Raw genomic sequence first — 19,627 nt, 5'->3', positions numbered from 1 at the left:
GGTTCCCCTTTTTGAGGAAATTCTTACATAGCAAATTTGAATAGAGAAAACTATCTTATTTAGAGAACTCTTCGCGTTTGCTTCCGTCTTTGCTGCTTACCCGAACGCTACACTCTGCTGACGGTGAGACCAAATTCAACTTTGTTCTGCACTCTCGAGTGCGGATGAAAGCTGGTGATACGTAAAGAATCGTTACGCCTCATCAGGTTTCATTTTAAAGTCCATGACTATACCTTTTGAAAATGAAAACAAACTACTTGACTATCCTGGGGAGGGCTATAAATCATGTATTTTTATTACCTCAAAAGACCACCAGAAGATGAGCTGTAATATTTCAAAGATGACAGCAGTCTGTATGGATGAATCTCAGATGGATCCGCATTATACTTGAGCTGATAGAAAATGCAGTAGGGTTTATAGATTTTTTTTTATAACAATATTTGATTAAAAACCCAGGCCTTTTGGTCACCACTTTCGAATCCAATAGGAGGCACTCAATGGTCTTATTAAGCATCCTGAGTTAAGGTTGTATCAGGTGGTGGGTTGCAGCGTGGGGCAGAACACTTCCACCTCTTCCGGGGCCACAGGAGCCAGGATGCACAGTACAGCCGGGCTCCTTTAACAGAGGGTGTAACACCAGGGCATGTCATGAACAGCGTTGTGCACGGACGCAGAATTTGGAGATCTCCTTGTTTCCGTGCTCTTCGTGGCAGCATCAGTTAGACTGTGTCCAACGTGGTCATAGGATGGAAAAGTTATGGAGGGCTAGGACTGGTGCAGTGAAAACAGCGCTGACTTTGAAGTGAGACTCTGCAGGTTCAGACCAGGCTCTGATGCTTACTAGATGGTGCCTTGGGCAAGTGACCTGGTGATCTCTGAGCCTCAGTTTTCTCATCGCGACTTGGGGACATCTACCTCCTGTAGTAAGCAGTCAGGTGGGACGAGTGGGGTGATGAGCTCTTCCTGTGGGGTGCTTAGCATAGTGTCTAACAGGTAGAAATGACAGATATTTATTGTGTGTTAACCAGGTGCCCGGGGTTGTTCCTGACTTTACTCTGTGAGCTTGACAACTATTCGCCTCTTATTCATTTTAGTATCACCCTGTGCCTAATGAAGGTGGGTTTTTGTTTTTTGGTTTTTTTTAATCCATTCATCCTTCAAGTAGTCAGCTTATCTGTAGTTCCTCTTAGAAAAGCATCCTAGACTGATTCAGACCTTTAGGTTGAGGCTGAACTTGAGTGTATTCAACTTCTACTTTGAGGTTCAGCTTCAAACCTAGGCCTTCTGTCTCCTAGATTTGGGTGAATATCTCACTGGGAGAGACCATTGCTTGAGAGAGAGCCCTGCTTCAGGCAAAGCACCTCGTCACGTGGGCAGATGGCTTTTCAGGCTTATGGTTAAAACCCTCCTTGCTTTGGGCTCACTCACTTTATCTCTCTGAGCATCAGTTCATTCTTTTTTTTTTTTTTTTTAATGGAGGTACTGGGAATGAACCAAGTACCTTGTGCATGCTCAGCGTGCGCTCCACCAACTAAACTATACCCCTGCTGCCCCCATTCTGTAATTAGGGAGTTGTTTGTTTCTTGGGTTTTTTTGTGATTATTCATAACCGTTTAGAATCTTATTACTGTGAACAAAATGCATTTGTCTTAGGCTCGTTTGAAAAATCTCAGTTGTTTGCTATTTCTTAAGATTTTCTCAGGATATCCTAGCTTGCTGAAGATGTTAATTCTGTTTTGATTGTCTGTATAATCAGATTTGCTTTTGAAGTACTCTTGAGTCCTATTGAAACTGTCTACAGAGTTGTGCCTTTCCCTGAGGATGGAAAGGCAGTCTTTCTTAGGCAGATGTGTTACCACTCCATCCTCCATCCCCATCCTGAAAGCAGGGAGTTTGTCAAATCCTTTTTTCCATCCTCTTGTCTCAAGGGACCCCACTGGACAACTCTAAACACTTTACTTTCTTTCTCTCCCCCTATTATTTATACCACAACGTGTTTTTTGTTTATCTAGTGCTTGCGTGATAGATAAACAAGAAAGATAAGATTGTGACAGTTTAATTTTCTGGTACAGTTGTCAACTTCCCTGCTTTACTTTGGTTCGGTCTTTTCCTGGACTGGTACCAGGCAATTATTACATACGCAGAGGCTGCGATTACCAGTGGTGTGAAATGAAAACAAAACTGACCCAGAGACACATCAGCAGAGCCGCTGGGGCGTGCAGCCACGGGTCCAGGTGACTCACGGAGAGCAGGGGTTGCATAAATCTAGGGGAGGCGGATGCCTCTCAGCGGTCATCCAGGGGCTGGAGGGAGATGAGCCCGGAGTTTGTCTCTGGGAAGAGCTGACAGAGTCCCTGACAGAGAAGCAGTCGCTGCCGATGGCAGCCTGGTTGGCAGCTGTGGCCCATGGGCTGGAGATGGAAGTGCCTCTAAGGCAAGTCCTGACTAGTTTCTCATCTTAAAGAATGGCTGGGCCTCCCAGCAGGATGCGGTGAGCTGGGTGTGGCTGTATCTCCGTGAGTGAAATGCCAGTGTGATGTAGCCTTCAGTGCCCCTACTCCCATCCCTTCGCTTCACTACAGCTAAGTGATACTTTGAAAACAGAAATCGGACTGTGTCATCACCATGACTCAGGCCCAGGCTCCTTCACGTGTCCTTCCAGGCCTGATGGGATCTGGCCCAAGCTTATCTTTCCAGTTTTCCTTCAAATAGACAAGGCTCCATCTTCTGACAAATTCTTCTCCAGCATTCTCCTTTATCTGGTACGTCTCTCCTCTCCCCTTTATCTATTCCATCTCTAGTCCAGGTCTTGAGTGAGGCATCATTTCCACAGCAAATCCTCCTCTGACCTTCTCAGACTAGGTCACATCCCCGTTAAAAGATCTGACCTTCTTGGTAGAACTTACAAGTTTCGCTCAGCGTCTTGTCAGGGTGTGAGGTCCAGGACGGTGTTTGCTCACTCCTCTGCCTCAGGGTCCAGTAGAGGGCTAATTGATGCTCCTGGAGTTGCACGACTAAATGATCCCCTCTCTCCGGAACTCTGCAGAGACAAAACGTTCACCTTCTGTCCCCCCACCTGTCTTCTCTGCCTGCAGAATTCCTGGTCATCTTTCAAGATCAAGCTTAACGATCGCCTTCTTTGAGGTGCCTCTCACGGTCGTCCTCTGTACTAGGCCGGGTGGGCTCAGTGGCTTAAACTAACCGAAGCTTGTTTCGAGGTCGTGCAACACGTTCATCACTCTCACCTGGTGACGCGCTCCTCACTCAGGGACGCAGGCTGAAGGAGCCTCTGCCTCTGTGCTCCCGTACTTCCCAAGACAGGAAGAAGAGGATGTGTTATGCTGGGTGCTGGCTCTTAGTGTTTCCTCCTGGAGGTGGCTCGCCTCTGCTCGGATTTCAGGCTCAATCCTGCAGCCATGCTTCACTTGGAAGAGGATGGAGAAGTAGAGTTGTATGGTTGTATGGAGGAGGGCTGTGGTGTTGCGTGAACAATACTAACGCTGACCAGCCCCCTCCAGTACCTGGCTCTTCTTGGTGTTCCCGACCTCTTACTTACAGTGGCCTTTTCTTCTGCCTTCACGTACTCCTGTGAAAGACCTTGTAATTAACAAAAACTAAGTCCCCTCCCAAATCTTAGTGTCAGCACGGTGCTCTGTGACCCTAGCACTTTGTGACTCTAGCATTCTGTGACTCTAGTACTCTGTGGCTCCAGTACTCTGTGGCTCTAGTACTCTAATTCTAGTACTCTATGACTAGCACTCTCTGACTCTAGCCCTCTGTGGCTCTAGCTTTCTCTAACTCCATCTCCTGGCTTTCCAGCTCACATACTCTAGTACCCTCACTGTAATAATTATTTGCCTCCATCAGGGTTCCTGCTGCAGTTAGGGTTCCCTAGGAAGCAAACTGATGTTTGCTGGTGTGCAGGAAGTTTATCAGGGATGAACGCCTGTGGGGGAAGGGAAGGACAGGAGATCGGGCAGAGGGAGGAGTTAGCTCCATCTCACTGAGTGCTCTGAGTCTGGGATAGTCCTTTATCCTGATGATGCTGAGATGAGATAAAGGAGAACCAGTCTTCACTGAAGGTTGCCCTCAGGGTGGGAGTGCGACTGAGGGTAAGGCAGCTTGCTCCAGGCAAGGGCAGTTTTTCTGAAAGGCTAACAGCTGAAGGTCATTAGCAGGCAGTACTTGAGATAGTGGTGGGGTGGGGGGGTGATATTCTTTAGTTCTGAAGAACGATCTGGGCCCTGCAGATCCACCATCATGTCCAGTCCAGTTCAGCGGTCTACCTCTGTCGTCAGAGCCTCCCTTCTGACCTCAGTGGCTGAGGTTCCGCGGCATCTCATTACCATCAGTTCTTTCCTTACAACCCCAGTTCCCTTGTTTCTCTTTTTATTCATCTTTGTTTGTCTAACGACTCATCTCTGATTACACCTAACTTTCCAAATACCCTGTCCCTACCCCAAATATCTGGATAAGCCTGGAGAAAAACACATGGCCAGGCTGACTGCTCTCACTTAACATTTATGGCCCAAATCACATGAACCTCTTCAGCTCCCTTCTGTGCTCCCTAGTGAATTCTCCTTCCTTCTTCCCAAAATGACTCTTTGATATTCTACCTTCTTTTTAGACATCCGATACTTCCTTCCTCACCCAGTTCTCAGATGTTACCCTCTCTTCTCATTTCACTGAGAAATTAAAAACAAGCGAATGTGAACCACTTCATCTCCCCACCACCCAATATGCCGACTTATCTCCACCTCTTCCTTGATCACTGGCTTCCGTTTTTGTTGTAAAGATAACTTGCTCCATTTCTGGACTGGAACTCTACTCCTCTTGCCTCTTCAGGACTTTGCTCCTGCAAAGATCTGTTCTCTCGCCTAGATCATGTTTTCATGCGTGTTGAATCATCCTCAGCAACGTATAAACTGCTGTGATTTTTCCATCACAAGAGAGTCTTTAAACAAGACTCTCTTTCAATATGTCAAGACTCTCTAGGGCTACTACTTCAATTTTATTCTCTTTATGGCCAAACATCTCAAAAAGTTTGCCTTGTTTCATGTCTCCTTCGTCTTGCCTTCTCTCTTTAATTGACTACAGTCAGGCTTTGCCCCCCATTGCCACCCTACTTCCCCAAAACTACTCTTACCTGGTCAAGGTCAGCAGTGAACTTCTTGCCAAATTGAATGTTTAATTCTGGCAGGGTTGTTTTTTTTTTTTTGGTACGTATATATTTTTTATTGAAGTATAGTCCATTTACAATGTTGTGTCAGTTTCTGGTGTACAGCATAATGCTTCAGTCATACATGAACATATATGTGTATTCATTTTCATCTTAAGTTATTACAAGATATTGAATATAGTTCCCTGTGCTGTACAGTATGAACTTGTTTATGTTTGTCTGTCCTTATCTTAGTCAACTTTCTCAGCATCAGGTGACAAAGCTGACCATTACTCCTTTACTGACACACCTTTCCTCTTGACTTTTATGATATCCACTCTTCTGTAAAGCAAAATGCTTAAATGATGTAAGGACCCAACTTGTTAAAGAATTCTAATGCCTTAACTGCCGGAAGGATCTGAAATACGTCTCCTGCTTATGTGCAGGTGCTGTCCTAGCTCAGATTCCTGGGGTGTCCCTTCCATACCCTGGCTTGATGTAATCGTCTTGCACAGTTTTCACATTCCTGTTGTCCATTTGTTGCGGGAGCACACGGTACTGTGCAGGTAGAACGCTTTGTTGATTGCCTGCATTATTTCACTGATTCCTGGCGCTTGTTTCTTACATTATAGTTATGGAAGTCTTGCTAATGGTGAGTCTTCTTTCAGGGTCCCAATTATCCCATATTCACTTTCATTTATAGGCGAACAGATCCTTAGCACTGAACAGAATCTGATGTTATTTCAGGGGGTTTTATTAGGAAATAAATCCATCTACTTTTACTTTTAAAATAAATGCATTCTAGTGATTCAGTATAGCTGTTTTTATCTTTAGTTTCCGTACATGAAGAGTGCTAGTGTCAGTGATTACTTCATAGTAACACTGTATTTGACTAGTTATTTTCAAAACGCTTTCATGAAGTAACTTATGGTAAATAAGAGATGGACTTCTGAGTTCAAATCCTGGGGTGTAGTGTGTTCTAACAGGGTGACTTACTGCTAGACATTTAACTTCTTTAAGCGTCTAGAAAATTGAGGGGAGTGCTATGCTTCACGCATGAAATTGTATGTGGGTTAAATTAGATGGTGCGTCTGAAGTTGGAAAGCAGTAGGTCTGGAACTCACTCTTACGACAAACTGATGAGGATTCTGGGATGCAGGGTGGTTAACTGCAAGTCATCTGCTAATAGCAGAGCTGGAACTAAAACTCGTATGTTCTTTTTTTTCTCCCTGAAGAATTTTTGGTTTATTGGATCCATCTCCTTTTTCTTTTCCTTTTTTTTTTAAATTGAAGTATAGTCAGTGTAAAATGTTGTGTTAGTTTCTGGTTTATAGCATAGTGTTTCAGTTACATATCTACATATCGGTATCTGTATCTCTATCTATATGTATTCCTTTCCATACTCTTTCATTATAGGCTATTATAAGATATTGAGCATAGCTCCCTGTGCTCTACAGTAGAACCTTGTTGTTTATTTATGTACAATAGTATTTGCAAATCCCAAACACCCAACTTCGCCCTCCCCACCATTCCCCTGGTAACCGTAAGTTTATTTTCTATGTCTGTGAGTCTGTTTTTGTTTTGTAACTAAGTTCATTTGTGTCTTTTTTTGTTTTAATTTAGATTTTACTTACATGTGATGTCATATGGTATTTTTCTCTTTCTGGCTTACTTCACTTAGAATGATGATCTCCAGGTCCACTCATGTTGCTGCAAGTGACATTATTTTATTCTATTTTTATGGCTGAGTAGTATTCCATTGTATAAATATACCACAGCTTTTTTATCCCGTCATCTGTTGGTGGACATTTGGGCCGTTTCCATGTCTTGGCTGTCGTGCATAGTGCTGCTATGAACATGGAGGCGCATGGGTCTTTTCAAATTAGAGAACTCATGTGTTGTATTTTGGACTCCCATGCTGTGTTTATATCCTTCCCTCTCCCCGGCCACCACACATTAGCAGTCTGAGTAAAATGAACATAAAACCATCTTTGAAAAACTCCATAGAAGACTCAACTCTGTGCTTCAGGTTGTAGGTTATTTTCATTCTTACATGAACTTTTTATGAGAAAATGGGTGATACTCTGACTCCCATTCCAAAGAGAAAAAGATCTCTTTGTTGAATCAGCTGATTATGCTAACACAAGGGATGCATCTCCAGGTCAAGGGATGAAAGGCATTGATTTGCATTAGACAAGAGCTGCTGTCTGTATTCACAGTGCACCGTGGGAGAAAGTGGCTATGCCATCAATTTCTAACAGATGGATTAAAGCGTGTCTTAGCATGAAAAACAAGCAGGGAGGGACTGGATTGCCTTGATCACTCTGTTAAAAGCAACACCATATACAGTGGACACCACATAAATATTCACTGGTATCAATTCCTGGACACAGAACTCCTTGATTTTGGACATTATAATCAAGTGTCCTCCTTGGTAAAAGATTAATAATATAGGGTCAGTCTTCCTACTTCTTGGGTTCATAACTGGTGTGTCCCACTCTGCATCTTTATAGAAATACTTGCAGCTCAAGATGAGATCTAAATTCAGCACCAGCTGAATTGGCACTTAAGCTTTGGTGTTGAATGCATCTGGCTTTTTCCTCTTGGCTTCACCAGGCATTCGCCTTTTTAATTTCAGTGTAAGATGGTTACATTCTGGTTCAGTCATTCGACTAACCGTGACACTGCTGCTTTTTTTCTCCTTCAGATATAGATGAGTGTGCGGCTAAGATGCATTACTGTCACGCCAATACTGTGTGTGTCAACCTGCCCGGGTTATATCGCTGTGACTGTGTCCCAGGATACATTCGCGTGGATGACTTCTCTTGTACAGGTGAGCGTTAAGAAACAAGGTTGTTTTTCTGATTCAGTCCTTCTCTGCACCGTATCTGTGTGTTACATTTCACTCCACGTACACAAAGTCCTATTTTTAACTAACCAGTTCTTCTCCTGCGTTGTTTTACCATCACACTTTTTAGAGAAAAAGTGTTAATAAGAGAAATTTTGTCTGCATAATTTATTCCCATTCCCAGTGTTTCTGCCTCTGTGTGTGTGCATGCATGCTTGGGTGTATGATGTGAAACTGAAGTCCTAGTTGCCTATGGTAACACTGAAGGACTTAGAGACATCAGTTCCCCAAAGAGAAAAGTATCTAATTGTTTTCTTTCCATCATATTGAAATGCTTTTGTGTATGAGAAAATGTACTTTGTTCTCATTGGGAAAGACAAGAGGTTTAATTTAAAGCGGTAGCAAGAGTGCCTGGTGGGCAGGGATTGGGTGTACGGGCGCCAGCCAAGACTTTTCCTTGACATCCGCTTATTGTCAGTTTCCCTCCCCCCCACTTCCCCTCTCACTGGGCTGTCAGCACTCAACTGGAACTCCAGAGGCTGTGGTCGTGCCTCTGTGTGAGCAGTGCTGGCTTTGTGGGGCATTTGATTTGGGGTTCTGTTATCATTCTAGTTATGAATTTGGAGACTTGAATGCAAAATAGTTAAAGTAGTAAGATTCTGAGTCTGTCTTCTCTTGGATTAAATGTCTCTACATTCTCAATCTGTAACCTGTAAGAAAAGGGCTCCTGGAACCCAGGTTTTCAGTCACGCTGTATGGTTCTCTGACTCTTACATCTTTCTCTTTGTCCTAATGACACTGGCATAGCAAAAATGAATTCTTCACTCAGAATGGAGTGGCATCTTTTCCTAATATATTTTATTTTGAATGGTTTTTTTCAGAAGTGCAAAAAATTGTAGAAGTTGGGTAAGCATGTTTGTCCAGATCCCTTTGCTGTTGGTTGTTATATATTTATAAGTTATTATTCTTCGACTAAGGGGCTGGTGATCTCAGACTGATGCAAGTTGCTGACTCCTGCAGTAGGTCACATCTCATTTATCTGTCTCTTACATACAATAACAAAATTCCTAAAGAAAAAAAGACAGATTTCATCAACATAGCATGCTGAGATCTAAACATTTTCAGGGGGCAAAACTCATTTGGACCTGTAAACAAACACAATCTAAAACTCTGTGATGTTATAGATGACTATTGCTCTGTTCTCAGTGGTCTAAGTCTTGACTTCTGTTACCTCTGACATGAGATGAAGGCCATGAATATCCTCCCAACACAGCTGTGCAGTATCGTTCAACGCAACCCTGATGAAGGCTCTGCTGGGTGAAAAGAGCTGGTTGAAATTATTATCAGAACACCTAATGCCTCTGTTCCTCTTTCACAGAGGGAGGAAGGCAGGGGCTGGTGCTTGCTGAAAGCCTGTTAAGGGCAGGTGCTCTGCCTGGTGGTTTATACATATGAACATGATGGAAAATGTATTACTTTAAGAACCAGCTCCAGAGTTACTTTTAGGAAGAGAACTGTGTTGTTTGGAGCAAAAGGCAAGGGTGTGGGTATCAGTGGATTGGCAGATGTAAACTGCTATGTACAGAATAGATAAATGACAAGGTCCTATGGTACAGCACAGGGAACTATATTCAATGGCTTGTAGTAACCTGTAATGAAAAAGAATATGTGTGTGTGTGTATATGACTGAATCCCTGTGCTGTACACTAGAAGCTAATACAACATTGTAAATCAACTATACTGCAATTAAAGAAAACAAGAAAAAAAATAGTTCAGCAAGAAAAAAATCTACACACAGACACCTGTTTTATTTTGTTTATGTGTGTGTGTACTTTGTCTAAGAGAGAACAGAAAAGTTAGAATGAAAGAGAGGGGAAAAAGGGAGGAGAGAGGCACCAGTCACAGGGCGGAAGGCTGGGTGCTGTGGAGGATGGGGCAGCGAAAAGCGCTCGGGGACAGGATAGCTGGGAGGACTGTAATGGTAGGACTGTGTAATGTGAGGGTCTTGGTGGTGGCGGTCGTTTGCTGTGTAGTATGCAATGCAAGTCTTCCTCATGACCCTCCAACCTTCAGCAAAATCTACCACCTTGAATGCTGGGTGAGACCTTACCTCTTCCTACCCCAATGGAATGCAAGTTAACACGGGGGACAACAGAAATGGTCCACGTGTGTGTAGGACATCATGACCTCAGAGGCAGAGGGAACCATTATTAAGTAACCATTCCTATCCCTTCTCACACTTGTACAGACATACATGCATCATGGTCACCGCGGCCTCCTCTCAGGGATGTCAGAAGTCTTGACGAGGGCTTTGGACGTCCTTCATAGGTCACAGAATTGGGTAGAAGATGTATTCCCCTCTCCCCCAAAATCTTCTATGAATCCTGAATTGCTTCTTATCTACTGCCCTGTTCACTGCACACCTGTTTTTTTAAAGTTTTTTTTTTTTTTTTTTTTGAGGCGGACAAGTTTGTTTATGTATGTATTTATTTATTTTAATGGAGATACTAGGGATTGAACCCAGGCTCTTGTGCATGCTAAGCACATGCTCTGCTACTAAGTGATACTCACATCACCCCCCACAACAAATCTCTTCACTGAATTGTCTGTGGTTAGTGTTTTCATTTTCACGCGCTTACCTCGCATACCCTCTCCCACCCCTTCCACTAGGTCTCACCTTTCCACAGAGACTCCATTTAGCAAGGTCAACCACAGGCTCCATTTTGCTCAATCTTATCATCTTCCGGGACCTCTCAGCAGCATTTAGTAGAGCTGACTGCTTCTTCCTCTTTTAAACACATAATTTTCTTGACGTTTGAGATGATGTATTTCCTGCTTTTCCTTCTGTCTCACTGACTGCTCGTGCGCAGTGTCCCAAGCTGTTCTTCCCCTGCTGATGCTTTAAAGGTTAAAGTACTTACTGTGGACCTTCTGCCCCGGGCTTGCCCCACTATAACACGCTCTTCGCAGGGCAGCAAGACCAAAGTTTTAAAACGAGGAATCACACAAACCTGCCTAAAGCTCTCGTGTAGTTTTCATTACAAAGAAAATCAAATCCATTTTCCTTATTTTGATTGAAAACCAAGGAGGGGAGAGAAATAGCTCAGCGGGAGAGCGCATGCTGAGCGAGCATGAGGTCCTGGGTGCAATCCCCAGTACCCCATTAAAACAAACAAAAAAACCTTGTATGACTTCTCTCCTTTCTGCCTCTCTGACTTTATCTTGTCCTGTTTCCATCCTTGTCCACTATGACTTTTGACTTTTTTTTTAATTCAACAAGCTTGTTCTGCCTTAGGACCTTTGCCTGGGCTGTTGCCCCATCTTGGAAGTGTTTTCTTCTTGAAATCTGCCGAACTGGCTTCCTTGTCATTCAGCTCTCAGCCTAAAAAGGATCAGCTCAGAGAGGCTTTCTCTGCTTCATATAATTAGCTGCCCATTTTTCTGTCATATCACCTGATTTTAATTCTCTGACTATCACTTATGACCATCTGGAGTTTCTATTGCTTCTATGTGAATTTGAAAATGTATCTCTTTCTATTAGGCTGTAAGCTCTCAGAGCAGAGACCTTTTCCTTTTTGTTCACTCCTCTATCTCGGCTCCTGAGAACCTATCCAAGCACAGAGCAGCTCAGTAACTACTGAAAGAGGGGATGAGGACCCTGCTTGGCCTTGGGCTCGTTGTTTAAAACCTCATTTATAAAATGCTGCTCATGTCTGCTATACCTGCAGGTTATTGTGAACATCAAATAATACATGTGAAAATGTTTATCAGGGCCCTTGTAGAGTTAGGTTAGGATGTTCTGCAGTAACAACCCCAAATACGAGTGACTTAAAATAATCAGGTTTTATTTCTTGCTCGTGCAATATGTCTTTCACTGGTCAACAGGGGTGCTGTGCTGCCTCTCAGATTTATTCAGGGAGATAAGCTGGTGGAATTGTCACTATTGTGAACATTGCTCACCACCAACACAGGGAAAAGAGAGCCTGGAGGGTCTTACATCAGCTGTTAAAGGTTCTGACCAGGGAGTCACACTTATCCCTTTGACCTCCAAATCATTGACTGACTGTAGTCACCAGCCCTCGACCAACCACCAGAAGATGAAGAGATGCCGTCCTATTGTGTGCCTGGATGGGTTGAGAGCTAGAAACACTTAGTGAATGGTGCTAAGAAACACCAAAGGGACTGATTCTTAAGAAATGTTTCCTTTGACCTGAGGAGCTACGGATTACAGTATCTTTTTTTTTTTTTTTTTTTTTTTAGTAGCAGTTCACAATGTAATTGAGAAAGTAGTTTCAAAATAATAAGTACAATATTGATCACATTGTACCAAGTGCTAGGACGGATGTTCAGGCAAAATGCAGCAAGAAAAGGGCGCGTGGTTGTCAGGGTGGCGCAACTGGAATGCTTTTGCAGACCAGGAGGAGCTTTTGGAGTTGACCGAGGCATGTTAGCCTGCATGTAAAGTAGGAATTTGCAGTCGGGAATATGGATGGGGATGAGCAGAGCTAAGAGACAAGCATTCTCCTTGAAGGTCCTTTCTCCTCTGGACCAGGTTCAGGGGCCTCCATCAGGCACTTTCGTAGTAAGCTGCAACGCTGACATTCACCTTGGTGTCCTGAAAACTAGCCTCTGAGGTCAAATGTGCTCTTTACTCTCCAAGACAGAGCAGATCCCGCACCTCTAATCTCTGTCATTTCTTTACTGTCAAAGAAGACTTCTTCCCCCAAGTGGTTATTAGCCAGGGTAATAAATGAGGTGTGTAATGGATGTCTTCCATCAGTGTGACGGTGTCTTTTCAGGTGCTTCATCTCCAGAATACAGTTTGCCAGGAGAAATTGACAGGCCTGAAGGCATCTTTTTGTTTGCCCCAAGTTCCTGACTCAGCATTTCTCAGCATTGACATTCTTATTTCCAAAGATCATTCTAGTCTCTCTCCCAGATCAGTGAGTACCTCCTGCCTCTGTTCAGCTGTTTTTCAAGTATGTAGAGGTCATTTTTTTTCTCCTTTTTTTCCAATTTTATTTTTCACTGAAGTGTGTTTGATATGCCTTAGTTTATTTCTCCTTTTTTTAATGTTAGTTTGTCATTTACTCTGATGCTAACATTTTAGAAGTTAGTAGTCATATTGAAAATTTCCATTCAATCAAAAACGAGTAAGCCTAGAATTAAAGAAGGTATATCAGCTTTGGTGATATATTGATCTATTGAATTATTCATTCATTCATTTACTCATTTATTATTTTATTCATGTATCCAGTATACAGTTAATGTCTTTCATGAGTGTTAGGAAATCTGGCCAAAGAGATTGGTGACAGTGACCTCTTTGCCCAGGGTTGTTCATGGTTCGTGAGGCAACATCTTCAAATGAGAAAATTCAAAGGTTCATTCGACATCAGAGATGTTCCAAGTTTGCCAGATCAATCCCTCTTCAAAGTCTCAGTAGGGCCTAGGTAGGTATTGGGTATTTCACATCCTAGAGTGTTGGCCTTTGATAAGTTCCAGAGAAGGAGCCCCAAAATTGCTTTCCCAGTTCTGTGCTGTGACAACAGTCCTTTTAGGAAGGCTGCACTGGAGACAGCAGGTGCCACACCTGCTGCTGGAGGGGACAGATAATTGATCAAACAGAAAAGAAATATTACCTCTCTCCTACTTTTTTCTGGTTGAAAAGTGAAAACAGATTACAGCTCAAGGGATAAGAGTTCTGAGGATTCAACACTGGGAATAATTACCTAGAACTCAAAAGTGTGCTACAACTTAATCATTAGACCGGGAGCTGGGGTTCCCTGACATAACCGTGTATTGATTATTTATGAGGCTCTGTACATTTTTCTAGGAAAGTTTCTGTTGGTGAAATCTACAACTTCGACCTTTGACACCGGGGGAGATTTTGATCTTGGAATTTGTGTGTGAGTCTTTGTCCTGTGAGAGATCCCTGAGTTGCTCTTGCTCTATTATGGATTTTGAAGCTGGAGGAGTGTCTGAAATTGAGGGTTGGGGAGGGCTGTTCTACTCCCTGGACCCTCTGAGTTTTGAAGTAGTCAACTTGCTTGATTTATTGGTCTCTGACTTCCGTTTATCCCCACTTAAACTCCCTGTGTTTAGGTTGTTTGATAAGACATTACCGTTGGATTTGCAGGCAGCTTTAAAGGAGGCTGCTTGTGATTTATGATAAAAGTACGCAGCACCGAGACAGGTGCTTGATGGTAACGGGTAAGCACTCATTTTTATGCCAAAAACTTTCTGCAAAGGTAAGAAATAAAGGGAACAAGTAAGATAGCAAACATCATCTGTGATTTCTGTGACTTCACCTAAAGAAATTTTTTTTTGATACATAAAGGTAAAAACAGAAAAAAATTAAGAGGCTCCTCTGAACAGAGACCATGGGGTAAAAATTAATGGTATGTTTGGTTTTCCAGGCCCATTTTAGTTTCCCATACATAATCCTGGGAAAACCAAAGACCAGATATCTACTGCATTTAGCAAAGTTGTTTTAAAATAATGCTAAGGTTTGTTAAAGCCAGGAAATAAGTCTTAGGATATCAAAGGGCGTTTACCTAGAGATTTCAGCTTGGAGGATTTGTCTGGTGTTTGGCTTTGTTGAGTTTAACTGAGAGGTTTTGTTTTTCTTTTTGTTGTTGTTGTTGTTGTTGTTTTTAATACCATCACGTATTGAAGGATCTGAGCCACATTGGCTGCTGCAGACCAGCTAGAATAAATGATGAATCTTGCCCCCGGGGTGTTTGTGCACAGACCTATTAAGTACTGTGTTGCCCTTGACGCAAATTCATCATGGAAGGCTTGTTACTACTTCTGTACACTCCATTGCTGGGGCTGTGCATTCAGAGCACAGCTGAGCTTTCACATAAAGGGTTTTGATGAAGGATGCTTCAGCACTTACAGCAGTGTTGAGGCCAGCCTTTTGCAGCCTGGCTTACAGCCACATTTGAGTTGACGCAATGAACGGACCTTTTCTCTTTACTAACCCAGCAAGCTATCATATATTCTTTATTTCTTTCTCAAAGACTTGGTTGATGCATATGTGTAACTGTTTCCATGCGTTTCTAAGGTGTAGTAAAACATCTTTGGATTATGTTTCCTTTATGTGAGATGGTTGAGAATATACATTGATTATTCTCAGGCCAAAATGAAAGCTCTAAATTCTCATGATTAAAATCTAGTGTAAACATTAGTGTATAAATTCTACTGGTTGCAAGCTTTGGCTGTGCTGCTTTTTAACTTCATGAATTGGACAACCATGTAAGTTCTCTGTTTCTTCGTCAGTGTCCTCTAGATATCTCTGTAGAGCTGTGGAGGGACAGAGTGAGACAGTGTAGGTATATCAGTTCAGCTGATTTTAGTTCAAAGAATAATTTAAGAAGAACCCAACTCTCCTGGCTTAAATAATAAGTTTATCCTCTCGTTGCAAAAAGTCTAGGAGATGGTGTTTTCAGAATTAGTTAATTTAGCTGCTCCATGACATCATCAGTGACATAGACTGTTTCCAACTTTTTACTTTGTTATTTTCATCGTGATAGTTTGGAACTTGGTCTAACTCCTTTCAAGGTCTCAAAACGGTTGAAGTCACTCCATGCATCAGATCTCAACTTAACCACATCCCCCAAGTCAGAAGGGAAGAGAGAATTTCCTTTAAGACCAAGAATAACTGTCCGAAGTCCATCCCCAGCAGATCTGTTTTCATGTTTCATTGGTCAAAGTTATTTAGTATACCTATTACTAAATGATGTCTTAGAAAAGCAAATAGAATAACCTTGAATCAAGAGTTATCCCTGAGGTAGGGAGGTCCCAGTTTCTTTTAAAGGATTTGGCTATCTTACATCTAAACAAAATGTGGGTTCCACTGTTGAGGAAGGAGAAGGGGTGTGTGTGTGTATAGATCAACAATTGTATAGGTGGCTGACAGCATCTATTAAAATATATTCAAAGCTTTGAAAACTATTTCAAGTATAAGAGTAATTAAAAGAAATGCAGTTAGATGCTAATTATACTCAATTTGTGTATGTGCCTGTCTCTCTGTAAGTGGTTTGGGAAATAGGCCCCTTTTCTTACCTTGCTGATAGGAAATGTAAATTGATCCAAACTTTGTTGAGGATACTTTGACAGTATATGTCAAAAGGCCTAGAAATATTTATTTTTATAGCAACTTATTCTAAGGAAACAATTAATCACAATGACTTGTGTGAGAGGATTTTCACTGTGGTCATTTATTCCACTTACTATTTATATGAAAGGAAACTAGAAGCAGCCTAAATATGAACTAATGGAAGTTTGATTAAATAAATATAATATATTCATGAATTAAAATACAGTGAATTTTAAAATGATGTTTAGAAGATTATTTAGTGTCAATGGAAAATTCTCACCATATAGTGTATCTATCTACCTAGTATAATGGCGATTTAAACTAGGATGTTATGCTGTTTTCCAATTAAAATAATAAATACATAAAAATGATGTATGGGTCCACACAAACACATAGAAACATGGGCAGAGAATATTCCTCCAAATCATTAGGTAACAGAGTGTCTGTGAATAAGATTGTACATGATACCTTTTCTTTACACTTTATGTATTTTCCAAATTTTCTATGAAATGGAAAAAAGGCAGTGAATCTGCATTATGTGTTAGTATCAGAAAAGTGTTACTAAAATATTAGAAAACAGAAAATGCGAGATAAAGGTGACATTGAGTTTATTCCTCCAAAATCTCCTAAGTGTCATCCTACTAAATTAAATTTTAAAAAATGTTTATGGCTTGGTTGTACTAATGCCTTTCATCCTTGGTGACATAGATTATGAGTCTGAGCTAAAGAGATTAAAAACAAGGACTTTGCTTCATTGTGTTCCCGGGTAATTTGATTGACCAATATGGCAGTTGAAGGACATGTGCAATTAGGATGCTGTTTTTATCCTTTGAGGGTCCTAGAAGGTGCCCTGATAGGCAGGTCCTGTCTGCCCTATTTTACTTAAGCCCTTCTGGCAGGGTTTCCAGATCCAAGGCAGTTAGTCCAACTTTTTTTTTTTTTTTCCTCCTGGACTGTGGCCAAAGTCAAAGAAAGATGCTCAGGGGATCAGAAAAGTCCCCGGATTTCCATAGCAAAGCCACCACTGGGTGAGAATCAAGCAGCAGATTGTAGCTCTTCCCTTGACACCAGCTTGCAGAATGAATGCCACTGTCTCAACATTTTCCTTTGACCCTTGAAAGATTAAGTTTTAATGACCTTAGTCGTTCTCAGTCAGAGGAGCTGGGAGTCCAAGTAAGATTTCTTACGAAGAGAGTTCAGCTGATAAAAACAAAACATAATCTTGCAAAATACTGCTTTTCTAATTCTGTGATTCTGTAAGACATGATTCCTGACCTCTCAGAAATTACGGTCTCTTTAGGGGACATACAATTTACATTTTAGGAGAATAATTTTATAGGGCATAACAGCTGAGAGCTAAACTGTGAGGTGTGGGTAATAAATGCTGTGGAAAGAGCACTAGTGCTGGGAGAAAGGAGGGTATTAATTCCTTTGTAGTAGAGAGAGTGTGTTTCCACAGGAGGGTGTCTGAAGGAGTTTGACTTCCATGTTGGGTAGGAGATGGGATAAGAGAATGAGGAAGTAATAGGGTGCCTGGTGCTTTGGAAATAGATCCATCTCCGTGTTGATTGACCTACGATATGACCTGGAGGTGACGCTGGTAGAAGGGAGAAAATCCAAAGACTCTGAGTTAGACAGACCTGGGTTCCTGCTCCAACCCCAGGCGTTTATTAGGAGCTTCAACTTGAATCAACTTCTTGAAAATGGACACACCTTCCTCCCAGATTCTTGGGAGGAATAAATGAGATAATAATTATGAAGTGAAGAGAGGTCAGCACAGAGCAGTTAGTCAACAAATGTTAGCTATTACTGCCTCTGTTTTACAGACGAGGAATCTGACTTGAGATACAGGGCGGTTACAGAATTGTCCCCAGCCACAGGCCTCGGAAGTGTTGGAGTCGGGTTAGGAATGCAGGCCTTCTAACTTCAGAGGCTCAGATGCAGCCTCTTCGGAGCCCTTCTGAAGATGCCTTTAAAATCCTAATGCAATATGGACTGCAGACTTAGTAGACATCAGCCATTATTAGAAGGACAGACAGAGCCTGGGCCTTGGGGCCGAGAGAATCCCATTTAACCGGCAGCTCTGTCCTTCTGCGCTTTGGGATCTTGGGGCAATTCCGGAAGTGCTCCATGTCTCTGCTTGTAACACCAAAAGAGAAGGCTGGGTTTTAAGGTCTAAACGCATGAAAGAGCCCAACCAAATGACTGACTCTGAGGAGGTGCTCAATATTGAAGCCCGAAGGCCTGTTTACAAATTTCCTTTTCCCCATTTTTCCTCACCAAGTGGCTCTTGAAGCATTTTCAGGGACACCAATTCTCCTTGAAACACATTTGGAGAGTTGCTTCCCTTTAGAAACTCAGTCTCTGTAGACAGCATCCAGATCCTCTGGGAACACAAGCCCACAGTCAAACGCTTTGGGCTTATGGGTTCAGAAGACTGACAAAAAGTAGATTCACAAGGGTTTGTAACTAGCATTAATTCATTCCTTTATTTAAAAAAAAAATACCGCCTCGGGAGTCATTAGTTGAAGTTGCTTGTAAGTTGCTGGAGACCAGAGCTTTGGAAAATGTTCTGTAAGCTCCCTGAAGGCTCTGAAGATTTTCCTCTGAGAAAGGAAGCCCCCTAAACTGAGAACACCTTTGGCATTTTTCAGCTCTGGTGTCTGGCATCTGGTTAGTCCTTAGTGGCAGCCACAGGACAAAGTGCTTTTGTGAAAAGGAGTGAGAGGTCAGAAGTTTGGTCTAGGTTGAACTCCAGGATAGGGTTTTTGGCAGCTGGGAAATGTCCTTAGAGAGGGTTCACAGCCCACAGCAAGATATGTAAAGACAACAGCAAGTTTAATAAAATTATAAAAGAGATTCTTTGTATTTATGAAAGTAATATATGCATATTGTAGTAACATAGACAAATTCAGAAGAATAAGAAAAAATTAAAAACCATCCATAATTTAAACCTGCTGGAAGTTTTCTGTGCCTACATCTGTATACTACTTTGTGGAAATCACACTGCAGCTCTCAGGTAATCCTTTAATTGTTTCTACTTATTTCATAAGCATTGCCCAAATTAGCAGAGTTACTTAAAAATATCTAACTGTTCACAGCTGCGAAATACCCTCTCTTCTGGATGAATTATTATAGCCTTTGCCACATTGGAGAAGTATTAAGATCCAGCTGCCTCTCTTGTCTTCATTTGGGTCTATCATATGCATGTGTTTACTCTTCCTTTATTATGGTGGAAGGTGATGGTGGTTTTTGCCTTAGTTTCGATGAAGAGTGAGTCAGTCACAGAGCAAAGCTCAGACCAGCCCCAAGCAGGAAATACACTTGTGTAGGGATTCACTCAGGGGAAGATCAGGGTTTCTCAAGTGTGACTCATTAAAGGACATTTCTGGGAAAAGCAAGCGCCCAAAGAAGTGTTAACACTAAGGTTAACACGTATCTTGGCAGTATCAGTATAATTATTTTACGTATAAATACTTTGTAACTAGGCAGAGGTGTTCCAGCCATCGCCTGCCTTGTT

The 19,627-nt window shown here is 42.0% G+C and overlaps 1 protein-coding gene across 2 annotated transcripts in view; it reads left to right on the top strand.

The window, feature by feature from the left end:
* The window catches only part of NELL1 (neural EGFL like 1), a 746,857-nt gene that overhangs the window by 358,775 nt on the left and 368,455 nt on the right, over positions 1-19,627 (top strand). For both annotated transcript variants that reach the window (XM_031459872.2, XM_031459873.2), the window contains exon 13: positions 7,866-7,991. In XM_031459872.2, the coding sequence (XP_031315732.2) occupies positions 7,866-7,991 (126 nt within the window). The remainder of the gene's footprint in view (positions 1-7,865; positions 7,992-19,627) is intronic.

Source organism: Camelus dromedarius, chromosome 12, assembly GCF_036321535.1.
Source record: "Camelus dromedarius isolate mCamDro1 chromosome 12, mCamDro1.pat, whole genome shotgun sequence".
In the NCBI taxonomy this organism is placed as follows: Eukaryota; Metazoa; Chordata; class Mammalia; order Artiodactyla; family Camelidae; genus Camelus; species Camelus dromedarius.
The sequence above is the reverse complement of the archived record's forward strand: the minus strand, read 5'-3'. Positions and strand labels throughout refer to the sequence as shown.